This window comes from Lepidochelys kempii, chromosome 5 (assembly GCF_965140285.1).
Source record: "Lepidochelys kempii isolate rLepKem1 chromosome 5, rLepKem1.hap1, whole genome shotgun sequence".
NCBI lineage: Eukaryota > Metazoa > Chordata > Testudines > Cheloniidae > Lepidochelys > Lepidochelys kempii.
This window is the reverse complement of record NC_136384.1, coordinates 32,706,689-32,725,014: the sequence shown is the minus strand read 5'-3', so window position 1 is coordinate 32,725,014 and position 18,326 is coordinate 32,706,689. Positions and strand designations below refer to the sequence as shown.

The 18,326-nt window shown below is 40.9% G+C and overlaps 1 protein-coding gene across 1 annotated transcript; it reads right to left on the bottom strand.

Moving 5' to 3' along the window:
• Positions 1 to 2,770: 2,770 nt before the first annotated feature.
• On the bottom strand, positions 2,771 to 13,721 carry ISL1 (ISL LIM homeobox 1). Its single transcript, XM_073346170.2, has 6 exons — positions 13,694 to 13,721; positions 12,712 to 12,901; positions 9,603 to 9,862; positions 7,032 to 7,318; positions 5,430 to 5,597; positions 2,771 to 3,276 (listed from the first exon to the last, which is right to left on the bottom strand). The coding sequence occupies exons 1-6, from the start codon at positions 13,719 to 13,721 to the stop codon at positions 3,160 to 3,162; spliced, it is 1,050 nt and encodes a 349-aa protein (XP_073202271.1). The 3' UTR covers positions 2,771 to 3,159.
• Between the last annotated feature and the right edge of the window lie 4,605 nt (positions 13,722 to 18,326).

Genomic DNA, 18,326 nt, shown 5'->3' with positions numbered 1-18,326 from the left:
TCCTTAATGCGTTTAAAAAAAAAAATCCCCAAATTGGCAAATTTCATTTCAGCTCCATTTAAATTAGTTCACAAAAGATATAAAAGAAGTCCGGGATTGTTTTTCACGAGGGAAAATAATTATACATTTTAACTTCACATCAAAGGGTCAAATTGCCGCAAAGCCCCAGAAGCTGGGCAGTGGGGAACAGGGTATTCTATATTCCACAGCAAAGGGGAATGGACTATTGTACGCATAGCTGGGAGACACATAGCTACTTAGAAATGTAAAATTCAAACATGAATCCTGTACAAATAACAGTTAAACGAGGAAATCAAAACAAAGCCTTGTAATCCGGAACAATAAGAGACTTGCGATTTTTTTCTTGTCTAGGCCAGTACGTTCTAACTCTCAGCCATATTGTGACTAACCCTGATCAGCGTGGCCCAATTTTGATTTAAGTGGGAGATTTCCTTGCTCAAGGAGGGCTGAACCGGAGCATTTGCCACAAATTAAACATATCACTCAACAAGCAAGTCTAGTGCACTGGTATTCCCCCAGCATTTGCAACGAGAAGTTATTTTGTTTCCTGTGTCCACAACAAGAGTGTGCAGCAGGGTTTGGCAGAAAGAGTGAAAGAAAAGCCAAATATAAGGGCCCAGTCTTGCCCTTAACCGCAGCTTGTGCTCCGCCAGCGACGCTCTCCCTGGAACTGAATTCCCTCTTTTCAACAGTAGAAGCAATTTAAACATGCATTGAACCAAATGGCATAATGACATCCTCACCTCTCCCTTCCCTCCCCCCGCCCCCAAGAATGTTACCAACCCTATGATCCTGTATGAAAATACAAGTGTTACTCCTCACACGGTTTAAGGTAGATTTCATATTTATTTAAATATTTATCAAGTATTCAAAAATGTATTACACTTGAGCATACAAAATGAATCCAGTTTCTATTCTTATATTAGACTTTTAAACCCCCCGCCCACTGTAGAAATGGTTTGTATATACCTTACCTAGCTCGGGGTGGGTGGGGATGATGGGGGGGTGGGGTGGAGGGAGGCTGAGAGGAAACAAGATTATGTTAAGAAAACATGAGGCTTTGGAGAAACTGTCATGCAAACCAACTTGTCTTTGTCAGACTCAAAATCTCAGTGTATCCCAGTTGTTAAGGATTTTTATTTATTTATTTATTTTAATGTGAGCCTTTGTCCTGTAATGGCTGTGAGCACGAGGGAATACTTGAAAAGGAGAGAGGAAAAAAAAAACCCACCCTACCCTTTCCTCTGGTTTTCTCCCCCCCCCCCCCAAGTTTCTAGCTTTCACTACCACCTTCCACCCCTCCCCCAGATTAAAAAAAAGGAAGAAAAGGGGGGGGGGAGCGGGAAAAGGAAGTCGAAAGAAAATAAGAGAAACACCAATCGTGAGATTTCACAGCAATATCCCTTCAAATCTATTCCTCCTGCAGCATTTTTCAATCGTTTTGACAGCAGACACTGATAAATAATAGTCATACTTGACTTACTAAGCAAAATATGTCCCTTTTATCAGGAGCTTATACTTCAAATACAGGTCACTTCAGCAATCTTAACAAGGATGCTTTGGTATACAGCACTTTCTTCTTATTATTATTATTGTTTTTTTTTAAATAATACAACTCAGAAAAGCTGAGTTCTGTTGGCTATCTCAGTTCTTTAGGTGTCTCAACATTGTCTGGTTATGCCTAGAGTAATATCACATTTAAAGGGTAGGAGAGGAGGGGGAAGGGAAAGCTTGTAACGTTATCAATTGAAAGCTAAGGCATCAAACTAGCCCTGATACAGTTGTTGAAATTGAAATTTACAAGCTGGTCGTTAATACTTGCAATAAAATATCACATTCCGTATTTTCAATAGCAACCGACTTTGCATGCAATATTTTATTTCAGGTATTTAGCTGCGAACTTGTAAATATATAAAAGAGGGAACTTTTGTTTTTCTATGTTCCAAACGCTTATTTAGTGAAATAGTCCTGAAGATATAATAATTCTACATATGGCGCTTTTATTTCACATAATATTTAAGAAAAAAAGACAAAATCACATAGAATTAGACATATAATTCAAAGACCACGATACAACCTTTTTCTTCTTTTTTTTCTTTTACTTCAGCAAACAAAAACAAAAACTAGAGTCAAATGACATGAAAAGTGGCAAGTCTTCTGATAATAAATAATAAATTACTTTATAATTTTTGCAATGCAAGAGTAAACCAAAAACAAAAAAAAAATCTCTTTTTTCCTCTTTATTTCCAGAGAGAGAGAAAGAGAGAGAGAGAGAGAGAGAGAGAGAGAGAGAGAGAGAGAGAGAGAAAGAGAGAGAGTCGTTTTAACCCATAACTATACACATCTTTGGGGGGGGGGGGAAAGTTCTTGGACAGACACGATTCAAACACAATCCCGAGACGCTTTGTGGCAAAGTAGAGGTATACCTTGTTGCAATGCTTTATAAGTCGGTTTTTAAATAGGAATTCAAAAACCTATTTTTAAAGTCACTTCAGACTTCTTGATAGAGGATGGATCTCAGCAAAACCAAACCCCCAGCTACAGTACATGCTACAAGAGACCCAGGAAACAACCCCTTAAGAGTCAACTAAAAAAAAAAAAAAATTGCAAACCAATGCAGCTCCTGCTTCCTGCAATGAATCTTTCAACCATGCGGGGCTAGATTGTCTTTTCCTGATGTTGTGAAACCTATTGGAGCTCCTTTTTGGCAATCAATGACCAATAAGAAACAGCACCATTCGGATTAGGATGACTATAGACAGTCTCTCTATCTGGGTTTCTTTCTATGTTCAGTCAAATGAACAGATGCTTCTTCTTTGTCTGAGATCCACGCATACAAATCCTCTACGTTTTAAAAACGTCTTTTCGATGCTCCTGTGGTCACTGGATATCATGTGTTTATTTACTCTTTTAAATTATTATTATTATTCTAGTAAGATCCCATGATTGTCTTCACAGTGTTGCTACCATTTCACCTTGTCATTTATAACAAGACTCCGTGCATTTCATGGAGCGTTCTTTGCTAGGTTCATTACAGGTTTGTTAAATACTTTTAAGTTTCAGAGTCCCAACATGATAACTTTCCCACTCTCTTCAACGGGGGAAAATAATAATAAAAAAATCTGAACGAATTGTTCCTCATGCCTCGATAGGACTGGCTACCATGCTGTTAGGTGTATCTGGGAGCTGAGAGGACATTGATGCTACTTCACTTCCGGTGGAATTGGAACCTGGTCCTCCTTCTGAAAAATTAACCTGCCCAAAAGAAAATAAGGAGAGGGGAGGTTACAAATGTAGTTACAGTTATCAATTAAAGGCAGGAGGAGAAGAAAAAGATTTATAAATACATAAGCAACATGCACTACAAAGGGCATCATCCGAATCTCAATTAAATCAATGGGACTTTTTCCATTGACTTGAATGACTTTTGAATCAGCCCCTAAGTCAATTCACAGAACAAAATGGGCTGTGGGGGAGGGGAGGGGAGGGGGCACACAAAAACTGTTATTAATTAGACCTGTTTTCACAGGTCGTTCAGAGATCTTTGCATTCTAATTGTTCAGGAATTCCCAACAGTGTGTTGCAGTCAATTCTTTAAGAACCGTTATGTGTTTTCTGACATGAAACTGCAAGGCTACTTCCCACTCTCCTTTATGGTGCATAATACAATAAAAACGGGCATAATGTGTTTTCTTTTCAACAAGCCATCTTCTTCCCTGAGGGTGATGTGGACTCCATGGGCCTGTATTAAATGAGTCAATTGGGTAAAAAGGGTAACCAAAGCCACTCTGAGTTGGAGATCAGATCTTAATCTTACAATGTCCATAGTATGGAGAGTTGAGCATTTCTAATACACCCACAATTCAGTTGGCTCTTTCTTGGTTAGAAAATTCGGTGATTAAGGCCCTTCCTACATTGCAGAAATTTGCACCAGCCACTTGAACAGTCACTACACTGGGTCCATGCTACAAAATGCTCCTGAGGCATCTATTTTTCAATCTATATGCTCTATTTTTGGTCTAGCTGTCATAGAAAAAATATAGGGCAAATTTTGCCTCCAGGTTACATCCCAAAATATTGAATTCTGTTGCTAGACCTAGTACCCACCAAAGGCCAGTCTATCCCAGGGCTCAAAGATCTTCTGTTCAATTAGCCCAAAATAAGTAAAACAGACAAACCAGGTCAGTGTTTTGGTATATTTTGTCGTTGTTTTTTCTTTTTTTCACGCCTACCGGATGGCTTGGTTTAAGCAGGGGGAACTAGAAGATGCTCTAGAACCAAGATGATTTGTATCATAGCATCCACAGAACAGCCTGCTAAATTACAGGGCATTCCAAATGAACATAGCATTCCAAATGGAACAAATTAATTCTTCAGCATCAGAATAAGAGAAAAAAACATCATAAAAGTGAGTGGGTCACTAAAAGGAAAGGTCTAGAAATATACATTGGTGCTTCACACCTTTATTTTTATTTTCCAAGGGATCGTTTTGAAAAATTGCTTGATCAATCAAAAACCTCTATAGTAATATTTCGTTATTATTTATCACTGTGAATCGCTGAAAAACCATACACAACGTACCTTATTATTTTAAAGATCTGGTTTAAACACACTTAGGCCAGGAAATTGAGTTAAGGTTGAACTTCTGTCCTTAATTCACCTTGTTGAGCCTAAGTATTGCAGATGATATGGTCCCATATGAGCTGCCAAATGACGTAGGCATAAGGAAGTGAGTTAAGAACAGAATTTAGTCTTAAATTTCTGTCTTCTTGTTGGTTAAGCCAGTCCATTAATATTGTTTGGCTTTTGCATGTGACTATGTAATAACAATTCCCTTTATAAAATATAAGATATAATTTCAAAGGGGGTAGATATAAATATCTGCCTAGTGGTACATACTTAAAGAAAGATTTACACTTTCCCACCCTCTCTGTTTTAAGAATCTCATCGGTCTGGCTGACATAATATTCATACAGCTGAACTCAATTCTGTACTACATAGGCAACAAGAAAAAGGTGGACCCAATGTTAGTAATTGCTGTTGTAAGTTTACAAAGAGTAAAATGATGAATTGCTTATAGTTTTTAATGCTAGTCTCCTCCATAGATTTGCTTTAAAATGTAATGACTATAATTATCTTAATTACTATTTCAGACTGGTTTATGGGCCTGATCCAAAGCCCATTGAAATCAATAGGCTCCTTTCTACTGACTTCAAGTGGGCTTTCCATCAAACAACATAAAATCCATATTATTCAAAGTACTGACATATTGCAATAATGCGAATATCAGGAATGCATTTATAGTCTCTGGTTCATATCTCACAGCACATATACACCAAGTTTAGAGAATACCCAATATTCTGCCCCTTGTACACATTAGCATATTCAGTCTGGGAACTAACACTTACTAGCTGCTGAAAAGCAGGTTGATCTATGTCACTCTGCAATGCGAAGTCACTCAGTACTTTCCAAGGAGGCTGGTAACTCTGCACTTCCACTGGGTTAGCCTGTAAACCCCCATCATGTCTCTCAGGACTAGCAGCCACCATAGGAGTTCCTGTCATCCCTTGAATATTCTGTAAACAACCGACCAAAAGATGTTAATGAGCTTTGTTAACTTTATTGTATATAAGCACTGAGTCAATAAACTGCTATTCTATCTTATCTATACAGTCGCCTTTATTTACATAGTTAATCTGCTGTGAACGTCTTACCCTATTCTACTATAGGTCAGCCTATTTCTGCATTTATCACACTGGAAGTTACTTTCTTTCTCCCTAATCCTTGTATTTCTTCATGCCCGGTTGCCTAAAAGGTTATTAACTACTTACACCAAATACCACTGCCTGGCGATGCATGGTAAGGAACAAGAAACAGTTAACAACCTTGGGTTTATATTTTGCGTCCATGCTGGCTTTCTGTGTGCCCTTAACTGGATCGTATAACCTCTACGCTACCCACCTCGGGTGCCTGAGGAGCTTTTGAAAATAAACGCTAGGGCTGTTATGTACAAAAGGACTTGGAGCCTTCAGGAACAGTGTGCTGATAACATTGTGTTTTATTGCATTCTAACAGAGTAAAATGAATCTCCTTAAATGCCACTTAACTAGGCAGCCTTATGAATTCATAGTCTTTTTCGGGTCAGTCAATATACGAAATACAGAGGGAATGAGTAGCCGCTTGTGTCTTTCACCAACAGAAGTTGGCCCAATAAAAAAAAAATATTACCTCATCCACCTTGTCCCTTCTTGAAAGGCTCAAAGGGGGGTGGGGGTGGGAGGAAGGTTGCAAAATGGAGCAAGGCAACTTGTTTGGCTAAATCCTGCAATTTAAACGCGAGCCAGCTTGTTTGCGTCATGTGTGCATATGCACGCGTACATAACTATATATAATGCTGAAAATATTGTGACTAAGATGACAAATCAAGATCTTCCCCTTGCATTTGTCTTTTGCTGCACCGGGCTCAGTTGCTCACCTATACCAATATGCACGTTGTAATATAGAAAGTGGTAAGAAAATGCATCAGATTTGTGGTTTTGACTCCCCCATTGAAGAGGGGGAGTGCATCTTTCCCCCTTAAGAGTCCATGGCGTTTGTAAAATAAATATCACACAATGCTTGGCTTCATGACATCCCCTAAACTCTAGGGCTCGCAATTCGCATTTACTCTCATGCACACTGAATCCTGAGCCCCACCGAAAGGCGTGTCCACTTGAGCAGGCGGTGTAATCCTCTCGCTACGGTCTATTTTAAATTGCATTGGCAACAGAATAGGGGAATCATATTTACAGGAATCTGAAGGCAAACCAACTTGCACCACATCTGTACTTTTTTTTAAAAAAAATGGAGCTCTCACATAATCAGCGGCAGTTATCTGCCCAGACAAAACCACACCCCAAAGAAGGCTGGGGAGAGGTGGGCTCTCTCTCTTGGTACAATTTCAAGATCAAAGGATCGTTTCCACTTCCGGAAGGACCGTTCCATTAGGGTCCCAGCCTGCAGCCACTTACAGTTTTGTCATTGGGCTGCTGTTGCTGAAGCTGCTTCATCATGATGCTCCTTTTTTTGTCCTTGCATCGCTTGTTTTGAAACCAGACCCGGATGACCCTCGGGCTGAGGCCAGTCATTTCCACCAGTTGCTCCTTCATAAGCGCGTCGGGTCTGGGGTTGGCAGCGTAGCAGGTCCTCAAGGTGTGAAGCTGTTTCTCGTTAAGCACAGTCCGGACTCGGGTGGTCTTCTCGGGCTGCTTGTGGACGTGGGGTCGAAGAGCGGGCTGCCTGGCAGAGATAGGTTCTGCTGCAAGGGAAAGGGGGAGGAACGAACAGGATCCCCATAAGTAAGAGGCAGAGAATCTAGAGAGAGTCAGAGCTTTCTGGGGCAGATCCTTATTGAAAAGGCCATAAAGGCATTCAGCTCTGAAGTCTTGTCCTTCTCTCTCCTCTACCAGCTAAGGGAATCACACCACAATTGGTATTTTTTACTGTACAGACAAATAATTTTTGGGGGGGGGGGGGAGAGAGGGGCGGACGACAAGAAACAAACTGAAGATCAACCCTGTATTATCTTTGACAGACAAGGAATATTCTACTTCATAATAGGCAAGGGCAGGGAAGTATTTATTTATGGAGAAGCCACAAAAGCAGATAGCTTAAAAGTTTCAAAAGGGAGCACTTCGCATAATTTGCGTGTCTGCCTCTTGTATGTAGTCACTATCACAACATGGCCTGAGACCTTGAGCACAGTTACACGCACCGGCTACCAACGCCGCTGCTCCAAAACAAAGCAAACGCATCCATTGTAGAAAACCTTGTCTGTGAAAGGCGCATCCCGAGAGCCCAAGAGAAGGGGCTGTTTGGGAAAGTGGAGGATCAAGGTGAAGTTATGTCTTATGAAGATATTACAAAATCATAAAAGGGGAAGGGAAAAGCATGGCAGTTGATTATTTTAATGGAAACCGACGGGAAATGCAACCAAATGGACAGATATTGTCATATCGAAAGTTAGAAATACATCGTTTTACGGATGTGCATATATTTTTTTGTTCTTCAGAAATTAAATTGATTAGAATACCCTAAATGTTACTTGACCAGAAATAAAGGGGCAACATTACTAAAGGCCTGGCCAAGGAGTGTTCAATTTTGTCCTGTAAAATTGAGTTTCTATTTCTCCGTTGTCACAACAAAATCGCAAAAACATTCGATGAAGACCGAACAAGATTCCCCCAATACCGGTAATTTTGTAACTGCAGACACAATATTCCCTATAAAACATGCACAAACATGCTCGAAGGGATGCGCATAATCTGCCCGAAATTCTGGACTGATTAGCTATATGTTTCTCTGCTTTTTATACATAGGTCACTTGAAAACTGCTCAGACGAGGCATCTGTGCCCCTATAAACATGGCAGGGTTTGTAAATATCCCTTAACCTTAGTTACCTGGATAGCAGTTCTCCATTCCTATCTTGTGTCGTTTATTTGTCTGTGAAAGATACTCCCCTTCCTGAAGCTCAGTTTCTATAACTATCTAATGCAAAGGTCGAAAACTAGAAGTATAAGTAAACCTGTATGCTGGGTCCAGTCTAAAGTTGCAACGCAGAGTTTAAGATGAAATTCTCATCAAATCACATAAAACGTCTCAAGAAGGCAGAATCGCTTTAAAAGGCAATTAGTGAAGATTAGCTTGTTGACAGTTTTAAATTACAGCCTAAGTGCTCGCCTGTAGTTATTAAGTCTATCTCTTTTTGGACCCCCTTTCTACCAATGTTTTAAAACAACCTGTTCCAAATGTTTTGGAAAAAAAATAATGAAAAGGGATTTGTGATTCAATACTGAAGTGCTATATATACACATTAGATTATCTATCTATCTATCTATCTAACCAACCCACTTTCAAAGGAGGAAATGTATGCCCCAAAGGGTCCACTGGTTCTCCCAGGCCTCTCATTTGACAAATGCACATACAATACCTGAGGTATGTACTTCCAGTGCACCACTAGATTTCATGGTTTTAATACTGGCTTATATATGCGTGTTACACATATATTATATTACACACACATATATATATCGTATTTATATAAATCTATATACAGCTATAATGTATTAGTGTGTTTATATAAATACATACACACATATAATGTTTTAGAGATAGATCTAAAGATATGCCTTCGGATATATACATGTGTGTACATACATATAGCCAGGTGTGTGTCTTCTATTGTCATATGTGCCAGGTGTTGCCGTTATATTGTCATCTATAGGTGTATATATGGATAATGATAGTATGTGTGTGGTTATAGCATTTCCATAGGAAGGCTCACCCGTAGAGAGAGAGAGAGATCTATAGCTGTGCCTGGCTCTGCACAGCACACGTGTCCTGCAGAACACGCCATACGCATGCATACACATATATGTCTACAGGGCTGTACAATACACACACACACAGAGGCAGAGGAATGAAGGAAAGACTGGAACAAAGCCCTGGCCGCTCTCGCTGCAGAGCCGATTGATGCACAGAGTGGCTGTGGCCTGCAGTCGCAGCAGCTCGCTCCCCCCTCCCCGGTGGGCTGGAGGAGTACCTGCCATCTGCAGCGGTCTGGCGGGATGAAGGGGGCTGAGCGGGTCCCCCGCTCCCAGGCTGGCCCTTTCCACCACGTCGTGGTCGGCTCGGCAGAAGAGGCCGTCCTCCCGCAGCGCGAACTCGTCCCCTGGGATGAGCTGGCGGCTGCAGGCCACGCAGCGGAAACACTCGATGTGATACACCTTGGAGCGGGCTCGCATCACGAAGTCGTTCTTGCTGAAGCCGATGCTGCACTTGGCGCACTTGATGCCGTATAACCTGAGCAGGGCCCGGCCCAGAGACAAGAAGGAGAAAAGAGGTTTCACCCCCAGTCGTGTGCAGCCCCCCGGCCCTGCTCCACTCGCCACACGCCGCCCGCTAGTTAAACAAGCCTTTACAGCACAGAAGCCAGAAGGGGAAAGGAATAAAACGGATTCAGTTACCGCCAATGCCCAGATCTCGCCGCTGTAAAAGGCAGCAGAGCTCAGACGACCCCCCCCCCCCCGGCTCCCGCAAGCACCACGGGGGCGAAGGGGGGGGGGGGGAAACAAACACAAAACCTCCGGGAGGATTTTCCTAACCCCTCTCCTGCCCTACAGCCTGAGTCGCCCAGCAAAGGGGGCGGCGGGGGGCCCACCGGGCGCTCTCACACTGGGCTCAGGGCACGTTGGCTGCCCCCACGCTGCTCCAGAGCTATAGCAAGCCGCTTGTGTATAATATGTAAAATAAAGGCTGGCTCCGATGACAGAGAGTGACATCCATTGCACAAACACAAACCTATTAGCCTCCTTTTTTTTTTTTTTCTTTCTTTTTTTTTTTTTTTTGGAATGAAACCTTCAGGAGTTTTGCCGCCTCCTGCACACTAGGGCTTCCAGTAGCTAAAGTTTTACTTCTCCCTTCTCAGGACACCGAAGGAGGAACTTTTCTAGGAACTACAGGTCTCAAGATTCTTTCTACCTTCCGCCTTCTTTCTGTAGCGTAACTTTTCTATTAAAGTGCGTTTTAAAGGATGCGGCGTTCCAGCCCTTCTCCTAATTCAACCTTTCCACTCCCCCCTCCCCCCCCCCCAACAGCACCACCTTAAGCTGAACGCTAAGCCTTCAAACAAACGAAAGGAAAAACTTCCTTACTGGTATCTCAACAGAGCAAATAATTCGCCTCTTTGTTTTATACATCTTTAATAGCTACTGTGTTGGAGCTTGAGTCCTCTTCGATACGGAAAGAGGAAAGATATTTCAGGTAGCAATATTTATCTACATAGACAGAGATACATTTCTATTAGCTGTAGTTCGGAGTCATATTTCACAGCTCCACGGTGTATCGGCTCAGACTGAATATTATTTAGCTAACCTCTTTGATTAACAAGGCAAGTTAGTATTCTTTCTAATTCTAAACATATATGCACACATAGGTATATACGTATTCACTCACACACTCTTAAATAGTTTACCACATGCATATACACATATGTTCTCCCAAATACCCTTTGTAATGCACACAGTCTCTGTGTTGTGTGTATGTCTATACGCACACACATATTTACACCGTATTTGTGTGTGTATGTATAGCAGGGTGTGTGTCACACACAATGTATTCAATTTCTACTCAGATCTAAAACTTCTGAATAATAAGATCTCAGGAAAAATAACGAAAGATCTCCAAATATTATAGCTTAATAGGTACGAATTATTTTTGGGCATATGCTTGACAATTTTATATTTGCTCAGAGTCTAGTGCAAGGTCGCCTAGCACAAATTGTACACCTTTTATTTTAAATAATTTGAACAAATGAAATTTGTTTTGCAGAAACTTTTCAAAGTTGCAATTATTTGCTCATTTCCCCTACTCAATGAAATTCACACAGGAACGGAATGACCAGATCACACTCCCAAATATTTTCTCTCTTTTGAAACGGGGAAAGAGTCAAAGAAGAACGTTAAAAAATAAAATCAAATAAAAACACCGCTCCCGGATGCGTTTAAAGGTAAAGCTAAGAACGGAGCGGATTGTTCTCAACATTGCAAAACTTTGAGGATAATTTCACAACGTGGCTTTAAGGAACAAACTATTTATGATATTTGCATTAGAGGAACTCAAGTGCTTTATTCTGATTCGGAAATAAAATGAATCTACAAAGGTATCTTAAATGGGTGATATTTATTCCTAAAACTTTCTGTAACTATGTTTTGGCCATTCAGCATAGCTAATATCCAAAATTCTGCTATACACAAACCTAGCAGATGACACCAAAGGCTAGCAATAGATAAACATGACCCAAGAGCACAAATAATAAACATCCCCAGAGTTCTGCTTTGGTTTCGCTATAGTGTTAGGATTGGCAACTCTCACATTTTATCAGTTACCAGATTTTAATGTGAGGAAGGAAGCAGTTCCATTATCTAAATATACCCAATTGTTCGCGAACAGATGATGGGCAATTTGATCTGCTCTGTCTAATTCATCAGCACAGATAAGATAAGAAAGAAAAGGCAGTCAGGTATCACGAAGGGGTTAATATTTAAAAAGAGTACATGCCAGTTATTTTAGCAAAGAAACATTGTAGTCTATCTTTTACCCTTATAATAAACGGCTCTTCCTTCAGAACTGAACTGTAAACTTCATCTTATTTTTTTTTATAATAGGCCCTACTGTAAATAGGTTTATTTGTCCGCTCTGTTTTTTCTTTTTTTACTGCATACATGTTTGAAGTGTCTTCATTCTGTATCTGATTTTGCCTTCCTGTAACTCGTACAACAAACACACAGAGCTGCATTTTTCAGGTATGTGTTTAAAAGCGACCAGCTCTGTGCCAGAATAGCTATACTATTAAAATATATTTATATGCTATCCTGCTTTGTTAGGATCACAGCACATATTGCAGGAATTGTGCTTTACCAGGAGAAGTCCTTACAAACTCTAGCTATTCCTGAGTTTGAGTGCTTTATATTTTTCCTTTTAATTTATGGAATAAACTTGACTAGAACTTTTCCCCTTATACCTTTGGAGAATTAACTTGTTTTTTTTGTAAACAACAAACAAACAAACAAACAAACAAAAACCCTCTCCCTCTGTCTGTCTCTATATACAGTAAAATCTAACCAAATAATCAAACAGCGTAAATGGCGTACCTGATATAATCTCTTTTACAGTAGGTTTTGCCATCCCTAACAAAGCACGTACAGGTCTCGTCCAAATACTGATTACACTCTGCACACTTCAAACACGCCGCATGCCATTCCAAATCCGGAGAAACCCTCAGAATATACTGATCGTGAATTTGATTGCCGCAACCAACACATAGGGAAATCAGACGTTTTTCTGAAATGAAAATAAATACATGATTGACTAACCGTTTACTCTCCTACAGAGATAAACACACTTTTAGTGTCGATCCCTTATAGGGCATACTCTGGGAGGTTTAGATTTTTTTAAAAAGAGCATTGCACTTTCGGATGGTAATTGAAGTGTGCCATCAAAACCTTGCCTCATTTAGAAAGGAGGCGGAACGTATGTTAAAATGCAGATGTGAACAGCCTTCGGTGTGAAGCTTCTAATTTTGCAAGCCTTGCACGCAACCCAAACTCCCTCGTTTTGCATTTTTTCTTCGCTCCAGGGGAGATATATATATATATATATATGGGTTTGGCTGGAAACGTTGGGAACTGAACGAGTGGATGTTTAAACCCCTCTCCCGTATAACACTGGGCTCGATATTGTGAGCAAGCATAGACAGCATTACAGTTGTCACTGGCTCTCCTTCGCACGCCTAATGCTAATTCGCCTACATGGGCTAGGTGCTGTATATTCAGGAAGACCCACTGGAGTCTAACGCGAAGACAGCTAAATCCCCAGGGCAGCCTGGAGATACCATTAAAATCCTGCCTGCGCCCCAAACTTTAAAGGCACCCAGGACCCAAGGCTAAGGATAAGAGGTTAAAACACAGCAAGCATGCAAGCATGGCAACAAAGGCACCTTCTCTACCATTCCAGTGAAGTTCAGATGAGCAGCTCCTAGCAGCTCCCTGCCTCACACGGTTTCAACAGACAGCACATTGATTCCAACAAAACGGTAAAAAAAAATAAAAATAAAAATAAAAAAATCCTCCTTACTTTTTGGTGGGTCTCCCATGTCTCCCATATCTGTAAGAGGGGGTATTGTCCACAGTGGAATGGTGGTGTGCGCTTTCGTTTTAAGACCCCAAAGTAGGTTTTTAAGCGGTTGCTAAAAAAAAAAGCAGAGGGTGAGATACGGGCAGCAGCCGGGCTGCAGAGGCGCTGCTGGCCGGGCGGCACTGCCCTCTCTCGCGCTGCCGGGCAGTCCAGTTTTGCCCGTGTGCTGGGACTGGAAGAGGCGCTGCGGAGCCGGACTCAGCGCTGATCGGGCGCTAGGCTCTTCCTTATCTCTTACTCAAACTTCTCTGCTCCAACTCGGCTAGATCTCCATTGGCCTGACGTAACGCGCGGGGACGTCAAGCCTGTCCCGCGCCGATTGGTGGAAGGGAGCGCAGAGCAGCTGTTCTGATTATCATATTTCAGTCGCCGCAGCCTTGCAAGGCTGCGGCGGCGGCTCTGGGGTTCAGGGGCAACTTCCCCACTCCTCATTTGTGTACCCCTCTCGACTTTATTCTTGCCACTCTTCTGCAGGGCTCCTTCCGAGCGCCCCTGGCACCGTCCACTTTACTGTCTTTGCTCCATTTCTTGCTGGGCGCTTGTCAGATCCCCCTCCCCACTGAACTTTTCTTTTTTTGGGGGGGGGTGGAGTTCTGGCTATTTACATTTCGGTATTTATAATTCCATGTTTTGGGGTGGCTTCAGCTATTTCCTTCCTTGGTATCTGTCTTTGCTAGGCAGCAGAATTTGCCCCGGTTAGATGAGGGGGTAACCTACTTTTAAAAAGATAAAAAGAAATACTCGCTGTATAAAGTCACAGATACAAGGTTTAATTGTTTGTCTTTCCGATTCTCCTTTTTTTTTTTCCTTCTTGAAACTGAATAACGGCTTTATGGATTTCTGCTAAACACGAGATCGAAGAAGATACAAATATTTACCTTAAACTGCCCCTCAAAATCTCTCCATTCTATTCCCCCCCTTTTTTTCTAACCCTTTTTACGTCTCCTTTAGTTTAAGCCGAAGTTGAGGTCTATCAACTTTCATCGGTTCGACAATAATGGATATACACGTACAGTAAAGCTCAAAGAGTCTCTCTTTATGGCAAACGTACTAATTTATTTATACACACACCCCCAACGTAATTCTACCCTCTTTTTTACTATATTTTGTCTGAATTTACAGCAATGCAAATGCTGGAGGTAATATACGTCTTTGCGTGTACCTCTTTTTTGAGAAATGTGGAGAATTTCATTCAGCTACTCCAGAGAACTAAAATATAAGAAAATATTGTGTAGCTGGTCCCCAATAATATTGTTTGTGATTTTTCAGTTATGCATTTCGGTACACGGGTACTCCTAAAACTAAAGTCCTTGTAACTTTAGGGCCATGAAACCTTGCACAGGCAATTTCAGTGACCCCTTAAGGGGCTGCTGGCTTAATAATTTGACTCTCAATTGTTGAAAGCTTTCCAATCTAGTAAAACACATGCACATTTTTAAAGTTTAAGGTACCCATTTCTTTATATCTTTGCAACATTCAGGCTTTGATCACACTATGACCTGAACCTCTCTTAGCTGTTAAATATGTGAAGCTGTATCCTCCACATACCGTTATAACTCCGCTAAGCAAAATGAAACAATGCCTTGCATAATTCTTTTAGGGTTTCTTTGGAACCCGCTTCTGTCTCGTTCTATATGGGTTCTTATACCGCCGTCATCACCTTATTATTTTAGCGCCTTCCAGCTGGAGGCTTCTAAACAATGTTTATCAGTAAAATGTTTTTTTTTTCCCAGTGTCCCTTTCTTTTAAAGGAAACTGACAAGGCAAGAGTTTGGATAAAAGAAAAAAAAAACAGTCCAACTAGACTATATATACACACGGAAATTGTGTTGCGCTGGAATGGCCAAAAAGTTATTAAATTTAAATGTGATAATTATTATGCTACTGCAAAGCAAAAGATCTAGTAGCACTCCTAACTACAGTCTGAAAGATGTTTTCATTTGCAATGTGCAGGGGTGTAGATATATCTAATAAAAAGGGAATCGGAGGTTCCTGTAAAGATATTAAGATGCCGGTCTTGATACGAATTCAAGATGTCAGGAGACAAAGATGTTGCAAGTACACACACCTTACATATTTAACATTTACATGGACAGTAGAAGTTGCAACTAGGTGACCATTTAATTCTTCTTGAAACCGGCGAGGTTTTATTTATTTATTTACTTACTTATTTTAAGTCTCTCTCTCTCACTCTCACACACACACGTTGCGGTGTTTTCGCTCTGCAACCCAATAAGCAATGACCAAGAATTATTGCTGATGATAGCAATTCCAAAGAAACAAGCTGGCATGTGGCTGGGGCAAACTTTTAATAATGGGCAATTTCACATTAATACACTTAAATACGTATATTGTGCACAAGTCTCACACATATTGCAAGCAAAGATCATCCACTGTGAGATCTGGTAGGAGACATTGCATAACTGAATATTAAATATATACCTCAAACCGATAGTCAGTTCAAGGTGGAGAGAGTCATCCTCACGGAGGAATGTTTGTGAGAGTTTTGTCCGGGACACTTTTGGGGAGATATCAGGCCATTGCACAGTTAGCCACTGTAAAATAAAAAAGTATAGCATGGAAATATCGCACTAAAAATACTAACACGTTCATCTGATAACCATTACGCTCACATTTTGTCTCATCACTGATTTATTCTCCTTTTCAGACCTCTCTCTTTCTCCATCCTTATGGCATTTCTACCATCACCTATGAACAAACCAACCAAAGCCAAGAAACGAACGAACCAAGAAAACCCACTCACACACTTTGTAAAGGTGGCTGTGGCAGATTAAATCTAGCTGCGATTAGCAGTTTAGACATTTTCAATACACGCTCGCAGCAGCGACCTCTTGTGTTCAAAAAAGGCATTTATCCCCCCTAATGTCACAAACGCCGGCACATTTTTTGACCTTTTGTGAATTTCTACGTCGGGTCAAAAATAATTCCTTATTGAACGTGGCATACTAATGAACCTCCTCCAGGAGCAAATGAATGGAAGACCCCGATGGACCCCCCCCACAAATACGTGTAACTTTAAAAATGTGCCCGATCTTAATTATAAACATCGAGGGGGGTTACAAGTGACTTTAATAGAGAGGGGTCTTTTCTGTTCCAGGCCCATGTGTTCTTTTCCCAGAGATGGTCTGTATTCTTCTCCATTTGCCTAAACACGAGGAGGATTACAATCAGGAGTCCATTTCTGAAAGACTGCCTCTGTTTTCCATTGGACCACCATTGTTTGTTTGAAAATAACTCAATCTGATTTTAATTCTATTACAACCCCCCCCCCCCCTTTTTGTATATACTTCTGGCGGAGGTGACTGAATTTTAAGCTTGATCTTTGCAAATGATGTGCAGTGCAGTAAGCGAGAAACCTGTCTCCGCCCCAACAAACCAGGATTGGGAAGGAAAGGAGGGATTTGAGGCTTTGATCAAGCTTCTCTCTCTCTCTCTCTTCCTCCCCCCCCCCCCCCCAGCTACTGATTTGCTTACTGTGTATTCGATTCGCGTTCCTGTGAAGGCAAAGCTCTATATTTAGCCAGCATCAGAATCGGGTTTAAGGGAGTGGAATAATGAGTGGAACTGCCAGTTTCAATGAGTAAGGTATTTAGAGAAAAAGACTGCCGCAGGATCTCTTTTATGATATCAATAGACATGTGATGGGGAAGACATAAAACGGGATTTGTACGTATTGTAGACACTTCCGAAAATCTGTATTTCTATTTGTTCCTTGTACTTTTCTTTCCTTATTTATTTACTTTGGGGGGGGGGGAAGAGGGGTCGTCTTCTGACAAGTGTATGGCAATACAAGCAATCAATAGCTTTCGCCACGGTCAGGGACTCCGTTGAGATTATGTGCATTTAAAAGAAGCAGTGATTAACCCTTTCCATTCCATAAAGACTATTTCTCTATTGATAATACAAAGGCACAGGTATGTATTTTGATAGCGGTAAAACTGCAGAAGATTCATCCACTGAACAAAATAATTACAGCACTGTCTCCTAAGACAAAATTATTGTTTTTAATATATATATTTTATATATATCCACGAATGTAAAAGCAGCCAGTCATTTTGATTTTAGTAAAGGGATGCGGTAATTTAGATCACAACTGGACTTTGAGCATGAACTTGAATTGTGCAGGCACTGCGTTGCATCCTTGTTATATTTTTAATGAATGAGACTTGCCTTTTAAAAGGCTAGACCAATCACCGGATCTAATTCAGTCTTTCGGCGTAAATTTACGAGACTAAAGTTTCTGTTGACATTCTATTTTATTCAGATAGTAGAGGAAAGTCTCCGCAGAGACAACGTTTGATTCTTCTCTATAGATTAGATACTGGTGGGGTATATTTGTATTCCACTACAACACTCCCGTAAAATACACACGCGGAGAGAGTTATCCGACAGTTTATTCAAGCCTTAAGAATTGACAGGGTGGACTAAGGTCAGTTTAAAACTTTTCTGTAACGCTTCGGACCAGACAGACGATTCTAAAATAGAGCGGATTGAATCTGTCCAGCGGCTTTGGACTCCTGAAGATTCAAATTTATTTTAATTGCATCACGGA